General features: G+C 43.7%; 1 protein-coding gene across 2 annotated transcripts in view; it reads right to left on the bottom strand.

Annotated features, from left to right (window-relative positions):
* Nucleotides 1-227: 227 nt before the first annotated feature.
* Nucleotides 228-23,591, bottom strand: part of nwd2 (NACHT and WD repeat domain containing 2) — a 59,466-nt gene continuing 36,102 nt past the window's right edge. For both annotated transcript variants that reach the window (XM_085451181.1, XM_085451182.1), the window contains exons 5-8: nt 17,942-18,145; nt 15,977-16,127; nt 13,515-14,104; nt 228-7,321 (exon numbers count right to left, since the gene is read on the bottom strand). In XM_085451181.1, coding sequence (XP_085307307.1) covers nt 3,425-7,321; nt 13,515-14,104; nt 15,977-16,127; nt 17,942-18,145 — 4,842 coding nt within the window. In that variant the 3' untranslated portion in view covers nt 228-3,424. The remainder of the gene's footprint in view (nt 7,322-13,514; nt 14,105-15,976; nt 16,128-17,941; nt 18,146-23,591) is intronic.

Raw genomic sequence — 23,591 nt, 5'->3', positions numbered from 1 at the left:
ATTTTTACTGGCTTCCATATGGACACATTCAAATATACTCTTAAACTGGCATTCCGATATATTTTATAAGAGGACTCTTTTTTTTTTTTAAACTTCTTTAGCAAAGATAGCAAGTTTTTCTCTATCATAAACATAATCACAGTCGAACACTGAAACGATTTGGTAACAATATAATTACAGTACAAGCCTCAGAAACAACTGTCGACAAAAGTAAATCACAAACTTTGGCAAATTACTTGAAAGAATATCTTTTTTTAAAGTCTTGAGTCGGAGGGAAATAAAGTGTTTTAAAGCTTGGTGCTGCTACTTAGTTTGAAATTATCCAAGGGCCTTTATCTTAACTCTTCAAAACTGGTAAACATAGAATAAGATGGAATAGCCCTTTAAAAAGTATATGTCAAAGTGAAAGTGTGTGTTTTTTGTTTCTGTCATGCCTCGGTAAAGTTTGGACTCGCCACAGCTCAACACTGCTTGAGACAAATTCAATTACAGTCATGCTTTGAAAAGAGAAAAAAGAAAAGCCACCCATGGCACCTGCAAGGTACGAGCTCAAAGATGTTCCAATATTCCTTCAGACTGTCAGCTGATCTCAACATGTCATAATGTTATCAGGGTCCGATTTATCGGGCAAGGGTCAAAAAGATCAGAGAGAGACACGAATGTTTAAAGATGGCCGTGCTTCCCACCTCTCCAAAGAGCTGCAGCAGAAGCTGGAAATACGCTACGTGGACGAAAGTACTGAGCCAGCAACACGCTACAGCTGCGGGAGCTGCTCAGCCATGCAAACCCATGCGACGAAGCTCCCAGCACACAGTTTTTGTGCCGACGTTAATGCCAGAGGAGGTTTGGAGCTCAATCAACAACCGTGCTTTTTATTGTTAGGTAGTCTGCCACTTCGTGCCTGTGCTGCTGGGGTTCCCAAACTCCTCATTCCCACCCACACTTACAACTGATGGTGGAATATCTAGGAAGTTTTACAGATTTTTTGAAACAGTGGAATCCTACTACAGCACCACGCTCAAATTCAGTGAGCTCTTCAAGACTCAATCTTTCATAAATGTTTGTAAAGACAGACTGCTGAAAATTAAGAGCTGCTGTCCAATACTTGCGTGTGCTCTCTTAGGATGATCCAGAGCTGTTGCTCAAATTGGCACTCAAGACTGAGCCATAAAGTTGTGCAAACTTAGTAAAAGCAAAGTCACTAAACTTTGTAACTGCTGTTGCAGGTGATCACTGAAAATGGGCATAATTTGATGGATCAGCTGATTCTCTTCTGTCCATCCTATGTGCAAAATTCAATAAGTGGCTCCATAGTGTGGTACTTTACCCTTTTTTTAACAAGCGAAAGACCCCTAGTTTGATCCTGGGAGGAGACAGAAATGCCTCAGCGGTTGCCGGTATAAAAATCTGCCAAATCAAATATGTGGAACTACACGCTGGGACCCCGTTTGAATAAAGGAGTGGCTGAAAGTAGCCTTCAGTTAGGGTGTGCAATTGCATCTGCAAGATTCTTTGCAACCCACTATTGGCCAACTCTGTCTAATGCCACTGGTGCTCAGTCTGCTTTGTTAAGGTGTTGCTGCTCCCCTCCCAGCTTTCAACATATGGACGGGTTGGAAGGTCCGAGGCACCTTGGACCACATAAAAGTTACTGCAGACAGGATACAAATCCCATTTTGGCTGAAGTGGCCTCGACAGGATTAAAGTAATGGGTCTCACCCCACTGACTTAGATAAGGAGTTGGTCTTGTTAGCACTTGTTTTAAGGGCCCGGAGGTGTTAGCAAGATGGCTGCTGAGTGGTGAGATTTTCTTCTAGAATGACTTTAATAGAGCTCAGAAACAATTTAGAAATCACCTTCTGAAAAGTTGTGAAAAAAAACACAGCATGAAAACTAAAGTTGGTGAATGTGTAAGAAAAATGTAACGGTGTCAACGTGGCACGCGATTTGAAATAAAAGCAGGAAGTCCAACTTAAAAATGTACATTTAAAATGTAACTTCTGCTTTACATCTGTGCTGAAATATCCACCACATGATACATTTTCCCTCCACATTCAGAATCTTCAGTGTCTTGTCCAAAGTTTTTACACAGGGTGACAAACAATGTCAAGTACCGACCCATATTTAATACCACTGATTACCAAAGCTGTTCCACTATGACGTCAGCTGCTAAAACGACAGCATCGACATTTGTAATGATACCAGGCACATATGAAGAGACTAGCATTTCAAGTGAGCCCGCTGTAGCCTGCAAGTGTCCGAATAGCTTGTGTCTTTCTGTAGATAAATCTTAAGACAAACCTAGATCACTTTCAACAATTTATACGTCTCATATGAATAAATCTAATAATTTCTCACAAAAACCACTTATAAAGTGCTTCCACCTACAGCCTACACTTCTAAATATATTCACACGGCCGAGCTGTTTCAGAGAAACATTGGGCTAATCACTCTTTTCTTTAATACTGAAACACTTGAACAAACGCCACTAAGCCTAAAGCAAATACACTGGTTAAGGCGTGAATGTGCATGGTGCTATGCTACTTTTATGCTCAATAGTGGTGTTTCCCTTAAAAAAACGAACAGCAGACAAACTGATGGAACTGCAGGCAAATTCACATCCAATTTACGTAAACTGTTCCAAGAAATTTCTACAACTATCGTTACAGAGAGCAATGCCTTCCATCTCCCGCGTTGTTGACCAGTACACTGATCGCTCACATCTGGCGTCAATGCAAGTATTATGCAACGGTGCGTAGACTGTGTGTACAAATTCCCTGCATTTTCATAAATCTTGTAATCTGCACATAAAGAACATTTTAAATTCCAGGCACTCACTTTGATTGCATTAAGCACAACATAACTTTTTTGTTTAGTTTTTTTAAGGACAAATTGCAGCAGCCAAAAAGAGACATGTACATATGTTCATAGTTCTTCCATTTTGTACAGTACAGCCTGATATTAATACAAACATGAATATACTCTTTTACGAACAACAGTATGGCTTAATGTGCACAATATAAATAAAGATATGGTAGGATGATAGTGGCTGAGATCACTGGAATGGCTTTGTAAATGTTTGAACGAGACTTCTGAATCATAACTTTGTTCTTCAAATGCAAAAGGACACATAATGGCAAACTAATACTTCACACGATTTACATGTGTTTTCTTTTGAAAAAACAGTATTTTCTAACAGTCTTAATGCGTAAAACAAAGTGTGTCGTAAGTTGGAAGTAATTCATACATAACTTGAGTGCAGCGATAAAAACCGGTCGGCCCATTAACTACCCATAGGGCTGACATCTGCAGCTGAATCACGTGGCTGTAAACAAGAATCAACTGCGACCCCAGAGATTCTAAGCTTTGTCGCCTGTCTCCGCCCTCCCACCTTAGCTCCTCCCACTCCTCTGTTCTCCACCTGTCACTGCAGCAGTTCAGTCTTTTTCGTAGGTGTTGTCGACTCACCTTCTCCAGAGTCGGACACGTTGATGGGGCTGTCCCTGGAAAAGACCTCTGTTGACTCTCTCCAAATGCAGTCGGCAACAGTCTTAAAGGAATGATTGCTGCATTTGGGACGGACCTTCTGGGAGGCATTGTTGACAATCTGGCGGCTGTTGGAGGTGGCTATCTTTATCTTGAGGGCAGCATCCACACGATCCACTACTGTGTACGTGCCAATGCTGCCGTCCTCAAAGCCGATGATGATGTTTAGCGCTCGCTGGGAGAGAGACAGGAAGGTGGGGGTCTTGTAAAGCGAGCATGTGCCAATGCTCTTGCCATCGGCAAGGCGCATCACGATCAGGTTGGACACAACGCCCGCGTCGTCGTCTTCGTCACAGTTCCGGAAACATATGTATACAAGGTAACGCCCATCTCTTGATAACTTCTGACGCCAAATTATACCGGCGGCATGAACAAGCCTGAGCTTCCCACTGTGAAGGTCCAAGACGTTAATATTCTCGTCACCTTTGGAGACAATCCCTAATTTTCCGTTGGGTGAGATTTGGAAGTCCTCTAGATTTTTGAGGAAATTGGCTGGCAACTGGACTCTCCTGCAAACGGACTCATCTGCAACGCTCCAGATGAAGACTGTCTCGGTGGACGTGATGAAGACTACACAGTCAGGGCAGTCGGGAATGAGTTTGAAGTTGACAATGGTAATGCCATCATCGCAGACAAACTTCTTTGATACGCTGCCTGACCACAGGCTGACAGCGAGAAGCTTGTTTTTTGACGTTCCCACAAGGAAAGTGTTCGCTGTGGTGATCAGTGCATTCTGGAGGGTAACTAAGATGTTGCAGACTTTGTGCCCCGTAGCAAGCCTCCACACTCTGGAGGCATTCTGCTCACAAAGGGACACCACAAACTGGTCATTGTGCGTAATTAACAATTGTGATATTCTCTGTCCATTGATGCGGAAGATGTTTTCTCCTGTGTTGGTTTGCCAGACATACTGACTGGACTTGTCATCCGAAGTCACCATGAGATCCCCTGAGGAGGTTAGGACACAGTTCTCTACTATGCCCTCGTGCTTAAAGACTGTCTCAATGAAGCCAGTGCTAAAGTTCCACTTGTGGACAGCTTCTGAGCCGTCCATGGTAAACACATAGTCCTCTCTGCCAGACAGCTGCAAGGTCTGGATCTTCTTCCCTGTTTTGTCAATGTTGGACATGGCGGTGATGATATCAATGTCCCAAACAGACAGAACTCCACTGCTGGCAACCGAAAGGAGCAAGTTGTGGTGGATTGATTTGATGAGTTTCACGATAGCCCCTGAGATCTCAATCAGGCTAGCCATGCACTGTCCACTGTCTCTCCTCCAGACAAAGATAGAGGAGGTATTTTCCATGGAGGCCACAATGCTTTGGCCATTCTTGGAGAGTACAGCGGCAACAAAGCGTTCACTACGTTTGGCTTTAAACTTTTCTACCATCTTCCATACTTTTGTGTCCAGCACCTCTATACTTCGAGCCTTGCAAATGAGAATGGAACGTTGGTCTTCTGCTAACTCAATGCCCACTACTTCGGTCTCATCCCCTCTACAATCATAATCCTCCATCAGCTTCGGGTTAGTGACCTCTTTGGTGTTCCACACGGACAAACTGCCTTCATTGTCAATCATCACCATTTGGCTGAGAGTGTCGAGTACAAGAATGGACTTGACAAACCCTCCAGAAAACTCAGACGTCACAGTGGCCAACTTGTCACCATTTCCAAGATGAAAGATGGAGACCGTGTTGAGGTACTGGCCACAGAAGGCATACATTCCATCTGGCGAGCACTGGACACAAGTCACCTCATACCAGCAGTGGAACTGGTACAAAGGCCAACCATAGAGGAGGTCAATGACGTTCACATCTTTACTAGCCTCAAGCCATGCCAAAGCATGATGGGTAGATAAAGTAAAACCGTTAATGAAAGCAACGCCACCAGTGATGCCAGCATGCTTGGAGCCCTTGATTTCAACCTCAGATAAAAGGCAGGACTTGTGATTATCATAGATGAGCAGTGTGTTTTTAGTTGTGGCCACAACCAGATACTTCTCATCAGAGGTTAACCTGATTCCCAGCACAACAGATCTGGCTGTGTCGATCTGCCGTAGAAGTTGCCTGCTCTCTACATCCCAGGTGCTGACAGATCCATCTTCCAGTGCTACGAGGACTATGTTTGGGGCTAGAGTGGGCAGGATCTCCACAATCTGCATGTAGCTGGAGCAAAGAGGAAGCCTCTCTGGACTGTAAGTAACATCCATAGAGGAGTGGAGAGGCACAATAGAGCAGTACTTTGGGCCATCTTTGTCACACTCCAGAAGGAGGTGTCTGAGTTTAGGCAGGGAGGTGACAACTGGCAGAAGTCTTTGCTGCAGCTCTGCAGACAGCGACGCCGGATTCTTCAGCACTTTTACTTTGATGCTACGGAGAGTTGTGGCTAAAAACTTCAGCTCTTTCTCTTGGGTGTAACTGTAAGCTAGGTCAATGTCTGTTAGAGCCTTTTCAAACTGGCCAATCTTGATCATTGTGTAGAGCCAGCTGAAGTTCATTATGACACCAAACATGAGGTCATCTGTACGCCCACTCCTGGTAAGGTGGTACACCAGCTCTGTCATTTTTCTGTGGTTGACAAAGAAAATGTCAGGCTCCAAAAGGTTGCACTGGAACACCCAAGGTTGTTCAGGAGTCTGTCTGTCATAGGAGTACTTATCAGAAGATGTCTTTTCATGGGACTGCTGATGGTGAGGGTTTTTGTGATGAGAAATGTTCAAGGAAGTGAAATGGTTGTTATCATAGGTAAAGATCTTCTTTCTGCCCCCTGACCATGCCCCTAGAAAATACTCAGCTAAGAGGCTATGCATCTGATGCACGTCCTCCTCATTGCTAAGGTACAGCTTCTGGGCAATAAGGTGCAGGTGCCTGTTGGCCCAGACCATCAAAGTGACGTTCCGTACCTGACGTTCCACCAGATACCCCTCAAGCTCCTCTCTGAGCTTCGCAATCAAGTCATAGGCGATTCTCAATGGGTTTTTGAGGTAAGTTGCCACAATGACATCACCAAGAACTATGTTATCAAGGGACAGGATATCTTCCAGCTCAACTTCAGTTAGCCCAGCCTTGGCCATGGTGATATACCCTAGTGCTCTGAAGACAAATCGTTGGCCTAACTTGTTTTCCACAGAGTAGAACAACTGCTCTATGCTTTCGTGCACCGTCGAACAGAGCGACTTATCGTCCACATCTTTATGTGACCTCCAGTGAACTACTTCCCTGTAGATGAGGTTAACAAACATTGGCAAAGTACACTTGGCAAGTGCCTCATTGACATAGATCTGCTGGCCTGAGGTGACCTTTCTCTTCACCCCCAGCAGTTGCTGCTTTAATGTCTGACTGCAGACTTTGCGGTCTCTCTGGATTAATTCAACGTAATACCCCTCATCATGGATGAGGTGGCGAAGCTTCTGCAGGATGCCGTGTTTATTGGGCAATGTTGATACCACAATGCGGACCGTCCGAGGGAGGTGTATGGGGAGCCACCACAGCTTGCGAGCTTCATCAGCTTCAGAGAGCTGCTCCAGGGCATCTAGGACAATGACCAAGGGCCTGTGGAATGACGGTTCCCCTAAGAGGTTGATCAGGAGTTCCTTCATCTCCTGAATCTTGTTAGGCAAAAAGTGAATCAGGCAGCGGTAGTTTAATGCAATCTGTTCACAGATGCTCTGGAGGAGGGTTCGTAGGTCTGTGGAGAGCTGGCTGGAGCCGATATAACGAACAATGACCACTGGGTCGCTTTCAGGGCCCATCTCTTTCTGCAGCCACGTGTAGGCCTGAAAAACAGCATTGAGAGATTATTACTATGGATAAATCCAACATGGAAACCATTTTTAATCATTTTCTAGTTACTGGACATGTGTAATGTGTAACACTCTGTTAAAATATTCTGTAAATGAGAACTACTCTAGTTTTGAAGCTATAGTGATCTTATAATTTCATTCATGAATTCATTAAATGGCCCAGAAGAGATTTCATTTGACATTAAAAATGTTAACTGACATATTCAGGGCAACACGAAGACACTCCACATTTGACTTTCAGTGAGTTTGAGAGAGAGGGAGAGAAAAAGACAGACACACACAGACAGATTCGGTCTACTGCGTATTTAAAATGTTATGTTTTACATGTGTTTGCATCTCCATTCCTCATTCTGCGGGTAAGGAATGTGAGCAGACGCTGAATTTATAAAACTGTAAATATCAAAGACCAAACATATGTGTAGAAAAATCATTTAACATTTTTCCTCAAACAGTGTCTGGCACCTTTATTTAACTCAGCAGGCAGAAGATAACAGCCTTTATTCTCAGGCAGGTTTACATTAGAGCACGGCTTTTGTTTCTAAGACCTTCTGTTTGAATAGTATACTGTCAAATACAAAGTCTCAGTTTCCTGTGCTCAAAGATAAATATTTTTTAAAGTTACTGCATGACGCTAACTGTACTTCAGCACATTATAATGATAGACATCCTCACAACAGGCTGTCTTTGTGCACAATCGGTTTATTTTAGCAACGCTGCGTTCAAGGTGTCCAGGCTTTTATTACCAACATAGAAGTAAAAAAAAAAAAAATGAATTTGAAGGACTTGAAATGCAATAAAACAGCAAACTCATAACACTGTAGAAAATGTTTAAAAGCTTTGCTTCTGCAAACCTGGAACACCAGGCTGGTGCTAGGTGTTTATATGGTAATGTAAAGAGCCTACAATAATACAGAGAAATTATAAATAATCACATAACTCCCTACGAGCAAGCACTTGTTGACAGGGAGAAGAAAAAACTCCCTTTTAACAGGAAGAAACTTCCAGCAGAACCAGGATCAAGGGGAGGTGACATTCTGCTGCAAATGGTATTAACTGTGCACGCTTCTCACTCACAGCTGTAATCACATGACTGACTTACATCAATGAAAGACGACAGTTAACAGTAACACAGAAGTTGTTCAGCAGAGCAAACAGTATGGCACACAAAATAAAGGATTTCTAACACTAGGAACTGCACATTTACAAACGTCAGTGAGCCAGGCAACACAGCAGTGTGTTAGCAGCTGTGAGGAGCTATGTTCACACAGATGCAGGATGAACAAAAGAGAGCAGCAGCACACACACACGCACATAGAGCACCTGGGCACCAGGTGAGACAATGACAATGTGTTTCTCAAGGCTAACAGGCGTTTTTCGTGATAGCAAAATAATCCGTTCTGTGAACTTATAAAAAAAAGAGTCCGTTTCTTATTGTTTTGGCTGTGTAGATTTTTCCAACTGCAAACCTATATAAAGGGCGACGTCATTGTTATAGTCTTCGTTGGTGTTTGTTTCACATGTTACGTTTCAGTAAGAGAATAACAACCCTGTCCCAAATGAAAACGTGTCAGCAAATTCCTGAAGGGAGCATTTCTGAAACTATCAAAAAAAGAAAAAGAGGGAGTATCCAGGAGAGAAAATGAATCTATGTCATAACTTAATGTAACCAGAAACCTCTTTTAACCCATAACCTTCGACACTGCTCAGTCGTCCTGGCGTGCACTGACCCTGCGTGTAGTTACATGTCCCGGGAAGTGCATGTCAGGTTACGTGGAAGGTTACGGCGTAGGGTTAAAAGGGGTTTCCAGTTCCATGTCCAACTGGAATGAGTCTAAATCGGCTGTTACAGGTTTGAAACGTGACACTTCTTCAACCTTTCCCTCTCTCTGTCTGTAGTCCCAGCCTGCTTCAAAATGGCCACCATCGTCCCTGTACCCAAATCCTCCACCATCTCCTCATTGAACGACTGGCGACCTGTAGCCCTGACCCCCATCGTAAGCAAATGCTTCGAGAAGCTGGTCAGGGACTTCATCTGCTCTGCACTACCCGACTCACTGGACCCTCTACAGTTTGCATACCGCCACAACAGGTCCACTGATGATGCCATAGCCCTGACACTACACACTGCCCTGTCACACCTGGAGAAGAGAGACACGTATGTGAGGATGCTGTTTGTAGATTACAGCTCAGCATTCAATACCATCGTTCCCTCGAAGCTGGACAGGAAACTGCAGGATCTAGGACTGAGCAGCTCCCTCTGCAGCTGGATCCTTAGCTTCCTGTCTGACAGACGCCAGGTGGTCAGACTGGGCAGCATCACCTCATCCCCCATCACACTGAACACTGGTGCTCCACAGGGGTGTGTACTGAGCCCTCTCCTGTACTCACTCTACACCTACGACTGCACAGCCACTAACAGCTCCAACATCATTGTGAAGTTTGCGGACGACACTACAGTGGTGGGTCTTATCACCAACGGTGATGAGACGGCTTACAGGGAGGAGGTCAGCGCCCTGACCCACTGGTGTCAAGACAACCATCTCACCCTCAACGTCGCAAAGACAAAGGAGCTGATAGTGGACTTCCGGAGGTGCAGAGAAGTACACCCCCCCATCACCATCAACGGCGCTGCTGTGGAGAGAGTGAGCAGCTTCCGCTTCCTTGGTGTACATCTGGCTGAGGATCTTACGTGGTCAGTACACACAAACAAAACAGTGAAGAAGGCGCAGCAGCGCCTCTTCTTTCTCAGGAGACTGAAAAGATTCGGCATGAGCCCCCGCATCCTCAGGACCTTCTATCACTGTGCCATTGAGAGCATCCTCACTGGATGCATCACCACCTGGTATGGCAACAGCACCGCCTACAACTGCAAAGCTCTCCAGCGAGTAGTGCGGTGCTCTGAACGGATAATTGGAGGTGAGCTTCCCTCCCTCCAAGACATCTACAGGAAGCGGTGCCTGAGGAAAGCGGGGAGGATCATCAAGGACTCCAGTCACCCCAGCCATAAACTGTTCAGACTGCTTCCATCAGGAAGGAGGTTCTGCAGCATCCGGTCCCGTACCAGCAGACTGAGAGACAGCTTCTTCCATCAGGCCATCAGACTGATGAACACGTCATAGACACCTCAGCTTCACTACTGGAACTTCAACATTATGCACTCCACACTGTATATAAATGCCACTTGTTTTGCACATATTCAACTCTGTATATTTTATATATTTTATTATTATTATTATTATTATTTTATTTTATTTTTTTACTATTTAATTTGTAAAAATGTGTATACACACACACACACACACACACACACACACACACACACACACACACACACACACACACACACACACACACGTAGGAAAATATTTAGTATACACATCCAGAAATGCATACACTATTATATATTGTACATATATTTATTAGTTTCAGGTTGGCCATTCTTGTATTTTGCTCGTTTGTGTTGTTGTGTTTGCACATCTCTGTTGCTTGTGGGGCTCGCACACAAGAATTTCACTCGCATGTGCTGTGCCAGTGTGCCTGCACATGTGATGTGACAATAAAAAAAAAAAAGTGATTTGATTTGTGACACTGATGACGAGGTGCCTTAAGCCTGCATTCTTCTTAATGGTCACCAGGGGGCGAGAGCTGAAGAAGAAAGACTGTAAAGAAGTCTATGGGAAAGCGGCTAATCCAATCTTTGATTATCCAGGATATGCTCATTGGCTAACAAGGTGATTGATAAGTGATTAGCCAATGAGCACGCTGTTACACTGTCATATCCACGCCTGGCTTTTAAAATACCAATCAGACAGCGGGGAAAATGTTGATCTCGAGGCTTCAAAACAGGACTTCTGAAACCACTGAGCGTAGCTACATCCATCTTAATTACAACCAACTAATATAGCACATACATAAAATGCAACATAACCGCAACAGAAACACCACAGAACTATAAAACGCACATTTGTTTTGAAAGTGACTTGATTATAAATGTGCATAACTTTAATTAACCCGATCCTTAAGTACACTAAATGCCGACGAGTATCACGAGCCGCAAACTCAGCAGCCTCTAAAGACTAATTTCTGCATAGCCAGTAATCTCTAACTGTGCCAAAGCAGCCATTCTAAAGCTACTCTGAGAACTGAGGTATTTAAGCTCCAAATAAAAAATCCAGTCTTTGTCCTTTCATTCTTTTCAGCTACTTCCTTAAAGTGTGCAAAGAAAATCAGTATTACTAGAATAAAACAGTCCAAACTCTAACACCAGTGTAGGACATTTTGACTGGGACTGGCTAAATACTACATTACACATCAAAGACATAGTTAAATAGATATGCAGTGCACCTCATCTTCAGATGGAAATGAAGATTGTGTGCTGGCTGTCCGGGTCTTCTCCATCACAGATGCTTCACAGAGAAGCAGGGTAATAAAATATGCTATTTAGAGGAAATAGCTGACGGTTATTAAATAATCATTTGTAGCGTTTACATTTCCGTTAAATTGTTTCGTAATAAAAATGCTCTTCTCTCCACAAACACACCACAGTGTGGAGGAACACAGATCTATATTTTCCAGCAGACCCAGCTTTGCCTAAGCTTGGATTCAAATGAAACAAACCCAACAGGCCCAGTGTGAGTCGTGCACACCGGCCTCGAGTGGCTGCAAGCTTCTACACCTTATTAAGCTCCTTGAATCTAACAGCGTCCCTTTCTCATCAACCCCAGGCCCGCCGAACAGTTCAAATACATTTATTTTCTTACTAATTTGCTGAAAGTGACTGGAGACTAATACACGGGTTAATGCTGAAGTTCAAACTGAGCATTGTTGTTGGTACCAGAGATGCTGGTGTGAGTATTCCATAAACTGCCGATCTGCTGGGATTTTTCCACTAACCGTCTCTAGAGTTTAGAGAGAAAGATCTCTGTGCGAAAACGCCTTGTTGACATCAAAGATCATCAGGGAAAGATCAGACTGCTTTAAGCTGATAGGAAGGCAACAATAAGTCAAATAACCACTTGTTGCAGCTAAGATATGCAGAAAAACACCTGCGAATCCCTGAAGCAGATGAGCTGTGGCAGCAGAAAACCACACTGAGTGCCTCTCCTATCAGCTAAGAACAGGAAACTGAGGATAACGTTTGAAAAAAGATTCACCAAAACAAAATAGAAGATTGTAAAAATGTTGCCTGATCTCATGAGTCTCGATTTCTGCCGCAGCTTTCAGATGTTGGGTCAGAATTTGGTGTAAACAACGTGAAAGCAGTTCAGGCTTGCTGTGGTGTGATTGTGTATGACCACAGTGAACCATCTTCTGATGGCAACACAATCATCTCAAACTGGTGTCCTGAACACGACAACGAGTTCACTGTACTCGGACGGCGTCCACAGTCACCAGATCGTAGAAAACAGATAAGCAGTCCATACCATAGATCGTTTTAATGTTGCTGTTTAAACTGCAGCGTCTTCTTACACCCTCCCACTCATCCTTTTACTTTGAAGTTTAAAACTTTTCCTGTCGTCTCCCGGAAATCTTTACCGCTGAACTTTAGGCTTTCATCATCATTTTGTTGCACCTTGTAACATTTTTATACCACCTCTATAGCTCCGCTTTTGGGCAAATACTTGAATGGTGCTTAAAATAAATGTGAGATTTATTACAAAGGTTGGACAGGAGGGGTGGATGTGTGGGTGTCTGCTGTGTGATCTTGGCTACAGTGTGATCTTAATGTAGCCGGGCGGCCAGATGGCACACAAAAGCCGGAGAGTGAACAGAGAGTGAGGTGCGTGTGCACAAAGAGAAGTCCACACACACACATTGGCTTCCACTGAACAATAAATGTACCCATTGCAACTGTTTCAATAAGCAAACTTTCCAGAAGTTCCACACAGATGTAGGCAAACGTGTACACACGCAGTTGCATGGCTTCGTGGGAAATTAGAAGCATGTGCATGGTGATGGACTGCCTCTTGGCAGACACACAGATGGTCAAGCAAGCGTTTGATGAGAAGAGATGAACAGTCGCACGCTCCCTCATGCTCTGTTGTACAAAGATGGACACATGCTTGGATCAGACAGACGAGCGCGAACGCACAGCGAGAGCCAAAATGAGAGGAAAACTGAGACGTGGGTGGCACAAAAAGACGAAGTTACCGCCTGCATGCCTCACCTGTTTTGCCACCTCGGACAGCAGCAGCGTCTTTCCGGTGCAGGGTCCCCCGTACACCACTAGAGGGCTTGTCCTGCTCCCCTTAGATGGCATCAGATACTCCTGCACGTAATCCAGAGACTCGGTCTTGTACTCGTAGAGGGCCGCGTAGGACTTACACAGGGACAGGTGCTGCAGGATCTCGTCGTACAGCGGGTCAGACTCCGTGTCAAAGTTCTGCTGGACCGTGGCCTGGATGATGTCCACCATGTCCTCGTAGAACTGCTTGCACAGACCTTCTACATAGTGGCTTTCCACTTCTTGGGAGTAGCCTAACTTCATGTCGCAGTGGGTGACAGAAGAATAGACGCGGAGATTGGAGGCGGCCACGACCGTGGGGATGAACTCATCCCGCACCTTCAGGAGGCGTTCGTAGGCCTCCTGGTTGCGCATGACCCGATCGCTGCTGACCACGATGTCCATGTAGCGAGCCATCTCAGGGAGTTTGGCGAAGCGGTCAAAGTTGGAGATCTTGCGAATGTAGCAGACACATTTCCTGAGAAAGGCAGGCGTTTGTTTCCCAAGGGCAAAGTCTAATTCATCCTCCAAGGCTGAAAGAAGAAAAAAGACATTTTTTAATTGATCATATTCGAGTAGCACACAAAACCCACGAGCAACCTGCAAAGGTAAAAATTCATGACATGACACGAGCAGAACGGAACAGGTTTAAGGAGCTTTTAGCCTCCCATTATATTTCTCTTGAATCTTATTCACAAGAAGGTTTGTAAAAGTCTTACAATGCAGCTTTACTGAACTGTATCACAGGCTCGCCCACAAAGAGCCCACTGACTGAAACTCTGCTTTCAGCTGAGCTCACAGGGCAGTCTGCTAATGACGGAGGGGAAGAGACAAAGAGTGAAAGGAATGCTGGGAGTTCTGGGAGACGGCACAACTTCCTCCACAGACTCTTCAATTAATGTGCATAAAAACTAGAAGCGTCCTTGTTATCTAAAATGATAAAACTCTAAGCGACACTCCTTAATTAGCTCGTATTATTCCCGATTTCCACAATTTAAACGACTAAACTGTGCCTGGTTGATAAGACTGTCATTAAAGTGTCATTAGTAGTGTGTTGCTTGCACTGTGACAGCATCAGAAAAGAAAAGCAGATGGACCGCCTTTTATAGAGGTGACTTTTAATGCAGAGAGAGTCAGAAAATTAGATGCAACTTCAGCAAGTTGTAATGATTTTAATTTCTTATTTTATTCATTTTAAACATGCATCGGAAATATGGCTGCCCTGAGAGTTCATTTAGATTCATATTCTATTACTCTCATTGTATACTTGCAATGACACATTGTTCTGCAGTCACACTAGAAAAACACCATGGTTGGAGACTGCAGCTGCAACTTTGTGCACTTAACTCGCAATCCTTGCCTTTGAAATAACTGCTTCTGAGACGGGGACCAGGTCTGCACCAATTGCAGTCAGTTGCTGTCTTCGAAGCAACTTTGATGCATCAAAGTGGCAATAAATAAGAAACAATCAGAAGCCAGTCTCTAGTATTCAGTCGGTTTGTGATTGAACGCAGTCGCGTTATCAACTGTGTGAAATCTGCTTGTGATGAATGAAATGCAAAAATCTGTTGCCATCTACTTACAACCAGGGCAAGTGCCACCACATACATCTCCATTTAGACACACCCCTGCTGCTATGGGGCACAGACAACACAGAAAACAGACTCGCAACAATAATAATAATAATAAATAATAATAAAAAGTTGTGAAAGGCAACCATCAGCTTCTTTCTGATTAAAAAAAAGAAGGGTTGTCTGACACTGCGACACGCTGCTTGGATAAATAACTCGGAAGAGAGGCGAATATGTGATCGATCAATCACTGTCGTCCGCTGAGGTGACTCTGATAGATCCTGATTGCATCTCATCTCTTGTTATCAATTTAGTTACAAGGTGACAGGCTCACTTATTAAATATACGGCCTTTGCCGTGTGATTTTCTGTTCCCCACAAAGGTTAATGTTGTTTTTATTCCAGCCAGTTGCAACCTTGGCATATAAGTGTTCTTTAATTGGGTATTTTATGTTGTGCGCATAAAACAACTTTTTAATTTATTTATTAGGAATAAACTCACCGTGTGTTTTATTTACTGTAGCAATCGAGGCTGCGACCAACAAACTTTTTTCATTATTGAACAATTGTAAGGAGAAATTAGCTGGCTTTTATTGTAACATCATTGTAACAACCCCAAGCCGACTTTTTAAAACTTGAAAACATCCAGCGAGGTATCACAGAAGAAACAAATCAATTTTTTAAAATCTAAAATTCCAATAATTTTCAAAAACCAAATGAAAAGCCAGAAACATAAAAGTGAGCAGCAGTCCAGCAGACAAAGACGTGTTCCTATTTGAAAAGAAGGTATCGAGAAAAGTATGACATGAAAAGAAAAAGCAGACGTGAAATTTACCAGAGCAAAGGAATTTCTTGGCCTGAGCGCTCTTCATGGTCCCTTTCTCTTGCAGCTGCAGCACCGCCGTTCGGAAGATCCTCTTGATCTCCTCTGACACGTTCCTCCAGGCCTTGTCGTTCTTGGTCTTGACTACGCTGCTTGACTCCATCTAAGCAGAAGAGGGGGCAGAGAGAGGACAGTCTGACTGCACAGCATGGACTCTTACCATATACGGAGCGAGTGCTGTCACTCGCTTCTGTGCAAGAAGACGTGTGCGGCGACACAGGAAACATTCAAGTGTTTCATATGAAACAAGCTCATCATAAAGCTGACTTTAGCTCCTCTCCCTTTAGGTTCATTTTATTCTGATTGGTTGCCACATGCAAACAGAAGGTTTGAAGAAAAGGGGGTGGGGCTTCTTTGCTCATAAAGATGAACATATTAGAGCTATTCCTCTAACTGAGAGTCACTCAAAAACTGTCTACAAAGAAGCATGGATGTTCTGAAGAGATTACTTGGACTTATTATATATGCCTCACTAGTACATGATTAGACCCTGTTTTGCCTTCAGAACTGCTTTAATTCTTCATGGCACAGATTCAACGAGGTCCTGGAAACATTCCTCAGAGATTTCTGTCCATACTGACATGACAGGATCACGCAGCTCCCATTCCACAACATCCCAAAGATGCTCTACTGGACTGAGATCTGATCACTGTGGAGATCATCTGAGTACAGTGAACTCATTGTCATGCTCAAACAACCAGTGTGAGACATTCTGAGCTTTGTGACATGGTGTTATCAGAAGATGGGTTCACTTTGGTCATAAAGGGTTGGACATGGTCAGAAGTCAAAGGAGCTTGCAAAGAAAAGCGTCTGGACTTCTTTAAGTTGCTTGAAGACGTTTCACCTCTCATCCGAGAAGCTTCTTCAGTTCTAAGGTCAAATGGTGGGGAGTCCCCGATTTAAACCTAGTGGGAGTATCCCCCTACAGAGGGACAAAAGGACCCCCTGATGATCCTCTAATCGCCTGGGCCAAGGTGTGAAACTGGGTGTGGATCCCAATCAGCCAGGGTTTCGGGTGAGCTCATTGTGAAACCTGGCCCCACCTTATCATGCGAATTCCTGAGATCAGATGGCTCAGGATGTGAGTGGGCGTTAAGGCGTCTGGGGAGGGAACTCAAAGGTTTATATCTGGGACTCTCCACCATTTGACCTTAGAACTGAAGAAGCTTCTCGGATGAGAGGTGAAACGTCTTCAAGTAACTTAAAGAAGTCCAGACGCTTTTCTTTACAAGCTCCTTTGACTACGATGACCTGGATGACTGAGAACCTTCACAGACAGACATGGTCAGAAACAATACCTGGCTGTAGGCTGTGCTGTTTAAACGTTGCTCAGACTTTCAGATTTTTCCATCGCCATGTTCAAAGTACCTAAAATGATCTTTCTTCCTCATTCTGATGCTCAGGTTGAAGTTTTTGACCCTACAAATATCTGTGTTAAAAAATGTGCGACGAAGTGTACCTAAAAAAAATGGCCGGTGTGTTTATGTATGACATCGAGTAAGGAAACGCAAAACGACTGGTTCTCTTTAATGCTTAAATCTTGAATTTTCTCTGTGATTATTTTTATCATCAAAGTCTTTCACAGCACTTTTTTTTTTACTTCAGCGAAGCTCAAGAGAACATCAAGATGGTGTACTTAAGAAAACTGAGGCGTACTACTTCTTGAAAGTTAAAGGCAGACCTTGGACGTTTTATTTAAAATAAATGTTGCTAACAGATTCTTTAAGTGGCTTTTCAGGCTGATTTGCAAGGATGTGAAACATTTAAAAAGACAAAGTTCACTCATCGACCTCAAAGAACAGCTGCTCTTCTTTTTCCTGCACGCTGAATTTAATTCATTCCACACAAAAATCAAGGACACGAACAGCGGGAGCCTCCTGTTAGTGTGACTGAGTGCGATTGAAGCTCTGGACTCACAGAGTTCTGGTAGTTCTTGAGCATTTGGGCTTTGGGTTTGAGGTAGTATGCGGGTGGCACCGAGTTTTCATCCCTGCAGTACCACTCTTCCAGGATGTGTGTGTCCAGCCCCGCCTCCACCGCTGCATCCAAGATCATCTCAAACTCCGCCGATTCCACCTCCCCCGGCACTCGGATGCTGCCGTACTTTTCTCCCACCAGACCCTGATGGAAAGAAAAAGGAGAAGGAGAGAAAGGAAGAGGGCGAGGTGAGAATGAGAGGCGGGAAATGCGTCTCGTCGCGACAGTTTCGGGGGCTCTATTTTTTGGATCAGTGGCGCGGGGTGAATGGCGAAGTCAATGATGCGCACAGTGCAACTTATTTAAAGCAATTTCAGAGCCACGGGCGCACACGCGGTGCGGTGGGCACATCAAGCAGCCACTTTGTGACGGCAGGGATGTAACTGCTGCCGCAATCCCCACTCCCGTGCGCACCGTGCTGAGCGATGACAGCTTTATGGAGGATGGAAATTGCTTTACGCGACAGTTACAGTAAGGAAATGATGCGCCTCTTTTCCCCACACAGAAATATTTATTCGGTGAGGGTTCAGAAATAATGCTCACCAAAAGTTAATCACTATCACACAAATATCACAACATACAGCGCTGTGAAAGAGAAACCTTTAGTTTACAGAAGGAGACACAAGCTTTCCACCAGTTATTTATTTTATTAGTTACTGTTTGTTTAACCCTTCATACATGAGCCAGAAACACTCAAGACATTAAAAAAAGCAGGTAAAGAACCATGAAAATGTCCTAATACTGTTTCACCTGTTCTGCTGACTTCTATACACTTATGTTCCCTAACTCAGGTCCGTGAGTCGTTTGGTACCGGGCCGCGAGAGTTGAGGTTCAGGTGTGAAATGTATAGTTTTCAGGTTTTTTATCGTTTTTCAGCGTTATTTTGTTATCGTTTTTATCGTTTACTCGGTTTTCCTGGGTCTTCTCACGTGTGTTATGAATAAATTTTCTTTTTTTCGGTACCGGTACTGGTTTTATTTTGTTGTATTTATCTGAGACACCTTAAAGGCCGGTCCATGAAAATATTGTCGGGCATAAACCGGTCCGTGGCGCAAAAAGGTTGGAGACCGCTGCCCTAACAAGTCTGTCTCTTGTCCGGTCTTCCTCGCCTCACCCCCAACCAGTCGCAGCAGATGGGCCTGGTTCAGTCAGAGGTTTCTTCTGGTTAAAGGGGAGGTTTTCCTTCCCACTGTTGCCAAGCGTTTGCTCACAGGTGGCTGCCTGATTTTTGGGCTTTCTCTGTGTTATTGTAGGATCTTTAACTTATGTTTTGAGACCTCTGCTGTTGCAATTTGGCACTATTTTAATAAAACTTTTTTGAATTTATGAATGGATCCAAACGAGGTTAAAAAGGTAAATGGACTGCTTCTTATTTAGTGCCTTCTTACTATACATGAGCACCCAAAGCGATTAATACATCATGCCTTATTAACAAGCATTTTTTTTTGCACAAGGAGCGATTTGGGCTTCGGTTTCTTGCCTATGGGTACTTTAGTATACAGACTAGAGCAAATCGTCAACCTTCTGATGAGTAGATGAGTTGCTTTACCTCCTGAGCATCGGTCAAGGCAGTGACTTTGAGTTGGCTACTCAACAATCAGAAGCCTTGTGTGTGTGTGTGTTCAGATGCTTGTTAATGCGCATATGAGCTAATTACATGGCAGCAACTTGATGTTTTCAGCTGCTATATTGATGCTATATGCTAACCTGTCAGGTTGACTGATGATTACACCATGAGGTGGATAAGCAGTATACGCTTTTACCCACAGAGCTCAGAAACTTTTTTTCGTGACAACTCAATCAAATTTTTGTCTTTTTACTCAAACAAAAATACTTTTTTTTACTTGTTATGCCAACCAAGCACTAGCAACATGTTACTAATGAAGTGGCCGGCAGGTATGCATTATTTTCTCTTCATGCTGTATGCAGAGGTGCAGACAGGCAACCAGTGGGATTGATCTGTATTGCAGTGGGTGGGCAGTACACAATGAATACCGTTGCAGTATTTTTAATATTTCCTAAACCTATGCTAACACGATGACATGAGAAAAATACACTTCAAATTATTTTGGTGCCTGGTAGCCAGTATTGTACGTGTCCACAGGCAGGTTTCTGCACGCAAGCATGAAAACGAAAGTGCTCCGACTCTCCTGCAGGCACAAACACAGACCTGTCTGCATCCTGCTTTCAAACTGAAACCAACCCGGTGGCTAACATGCAAACATTCTTATATATTATGGAAATATATACACCTGAATGTATGTCATTTGAAGAGGGAAATAAGGCATGAAGCTGCCATATTACACAGGACTATTTTTCAGGAGTTTGCAGAGGCATCTGATTTAGGCTTCAGCTTCATGCAAAAAAGCAGCTGCCAACTCGGCCCTTGTTGCTCGAAACTCAGTGTATAAGGCATGTTGAGGTAGATGTTTTTATTATAATACCTGTTCTGATTTTTCCTGAATCTTGCTTCTGACATGTGCTTTCAATACAGTAACAATTAAAATGACTTAAAAAGGGAACATTTTCAGAGGTTAGCGCTGTTGCCTTACAGCAGGGAATGGTCTGGGTTTAAATCCACCATCTGGCTGGACTGCGTTTGTGTGGTTTTACCACCTTAAGTATTCAGGTTTCCTTTCAGAATCCAAAGAGATGCAGTTAATGAGAACAAGTTATTCTAAATTCCCCGTATATCTGAATGGTTGTCTGTCTCTTTGTCTCTATCTTCTAGTCCTGTCACAGGCTGTACCCCATCTCCTGCTGTCTCCATGCAGCTGGAATAGGCTCCAGCCCACCTGTAACCATGAGGGTGATCAAAGTCAAGCATATATACATATATAGATATTAGGGGTGCAACGATACACAAAATTCACGGTTCGGTTCGGTTCGATACTTTGGTGTCACGGTTCGATATTTTTTCGATACAAAAAAAATGTTCATGCCTTTTTAATTTGTCATTTATTAAAATTATATATATATATTTTAACTCAAAAGTACAGTTTTTAAATTTAACCCTAACCCTTGTGCGTGTTTTTTATTTTGACAGCGAATGCGCACCTGCGGACCACTTATGTGCAGCCCTGGTTATTTAGCTCGTCATATTGCAGCCACAGAAATTCTTTTGTCCATGAAACCATAAAGCTGCACTTTCTTTTTGCCTTATAGTCTGATTTGTCATAACTTCTCCGTTTTGTGGTAAGCTTTTCTTTGGCTGTCACTTCTTCACCCTGACCTGTCTTATTTGGCTCAGCAGAACTAAAATATATATCGTGCTGCTTTTACACACGTACTCACATAAGCTCAGCAATTCTCTGCGCGATCAACCTCTCACATGTTTAAGCTGCGGGAGATTTCACTTGTCATGTTTGCGTAGTAAGCTAACGATTAATAAGACGATGTCAGAGGAATTGGTGCGCAAATTATCATCACTCACAGATCAGTGCTGTCATTGCAAAGTGAAAGCAAAAAAACAAGCGCAAATTCAAACGCGACTTCAATATGTCACATATTGACAGTGGCTCACCGATGCCAATGACATAATTACCCAGCTACATTTCTGAAAGAATGCAAAAGCATTGACATATATTTTTCCTACAATAGCCCGACGGGCAGGGAAGAGATAGATTTTGGTAGCCCGACTGAAAAAATCGCTAGCTCCGGGACGTCGGGCTAGCGATTTTGCAAGCCCTGTATCTGATTGAGGAATCACTCATCTTTGGAAAAGAGAGTTTATTACAGAGAAATGTCTCTTTCCAAAATAAAAGCTATACTATCCGCTTCTTCTGGGCTATATTCTCAGCAGCATAAGGAGAATCACGTGCTAACAGCTGTCTAAATGACTCGGCTAAAGTTAGTTAGTTCTTTTTGTCTTTGCACTAGGATGATGTTGGCGTAAATGTGCAGTCATATTCGTTGTGTTCCCACTAGTGCTTTCAGGTTAATCTCGTTGAAATGACCTTAACGCCACAACACGGCAAATCTCCGTTAACGAGCTACCGCCGATCGCCCCGTGCATGGGGCTAGACGGCCAACACGTTAACGAGCTAACTGCGCTAACACACTAGTTCACACCAATGTAATTAAGCATTGCATGGCACATCCAACATACTGTTTTACTTTAGTCCATGACTCGCTTACCTTCAGGGTCATACGTCACATGAAAACCAAAATAATTCCAAACGCCAGATCTGAATGAGGGTGGGGGAGGTCCATCTTGCAAGGAGAGCTTAACTTCTGTCTCGCTAGCTTGCCCTGCGCTCTTCCTCCTGACTATGCTGTCTGTGTTGAGCGCTCAGTGGATCTGCGCTGGACAGTGCAGCCTAGGCGGAGTAGTCGAACGCAGATTCACTGAGCGCTCAACACAGACAGCATCGTCAGAAGGAAAGTTGATAAAATAAATTACAAATGTTGTATTGTTCGATACATATGCGTACCGAACCGAAAGCACTGTATCGAACGGTTCAATATCGATACGAATATCGTTGCACCCCTAATAGATATATATATATTCAAATAAAGCAGAGTGCACCCTTAAACATAAGCGACAATCTCAAAAAACAGATTTGTTCTGCTGGTGCACAAAAACATTTGAATGACAAGTGGCTGTAAAATGCACAGACATGGTCCAAATTTTCTAATTCCCAGTAATAAGCAGTATTAGGGAAAATAAGCAGATTTGCTTTTCATATAGAGCAGACGGGGCTGTTTTGAAGGAAAGGAACTGAATGCACTAATTAAAGGGAAGTGGAAGTTAGGATTGTGAAATTGAATTTGTGTGCTATAAGTAAAGGTTATTATCATCACCATCATATGCCAAGCCAATACCCACAATCTCATCCACAATCTTCTAAGTCAGATGCAAGAACACTGCAAAGAGTGGACGAATAATTAGGCAGCATCGAATCAAATCACAGCCTCTTCATCCCGCTATTATCTCGAACTCCGCGTGGCATATCTGCCAAGAGTTCCAGTGAGCCGTCGAGCTTCCCGTCAGCTTTGGAGTGACAGCACATTCAATACCACTAGAAATCATCTGGGCCATTTTCTGGCGCCTTTCTCGCTGCTCTCTATCAGCCTCATCTGAGGACAATGAGAGCAAAAATAAATAAGATACTAGAAGACCTCCTTTGTAAAACCAGCTGATCTTTACTCCACGTGTCATGACACAAACCGTGCGAGCTACAAGCCAAATGACGGCGAGCTCCGATGAGCGGGAAAGCCACGGCGACAGTACGCCCCCCTCTTCAATGACGATTCAAAGCCGTTCCACGCTGGACTTCTTGTTCTCTTGGCAGTCGCAGTGGGAGAAGATGCAGAGAACGATCAGATGACGGCATGTGTCCGTAGGACGGCCTACCGTCGCCTGAGTGAGATTCATTTACATTCAACCAGTTTTGTGTCCATGTAGCGAGCGTTCGTTTGAACGTACAAGATGGTTGTGTCAGTTGCTTCGGAGGAGGAGGTGTGCCGTGTTTGAGTGCAACAGCATATTAAAGATGGTGCTCTGGCAACAAAAAGCAAAGCTAAGGGCTTTTATGAAACAACAGGCTTAGCGCTACTGTGACTTTATTTCCAATAAAGCAAGAAGCCC

Source organism: Copadichromis virginalis, linkage group LG3, assembly GCF_057382275.1.
Source record: "Copadichromis virginalis isolate Kocher_CV1m ecotype Utaka linkage group LG3, C_Virginalis_male_GT1.1, whole genome shotgun sequence".
Classification (NCBI taxonomy): Eukaryota; Metazoa; Chordata; class Actinopteri; order Cichliformes; family Cichlidae; genus Copadichromis; species Copadichromis virginalis.
The sequence above is the reverse complement of the archived record's forward strand: the minus strand, read 5'-3'. Positions and strand labels throughout refer to the sequence as shown.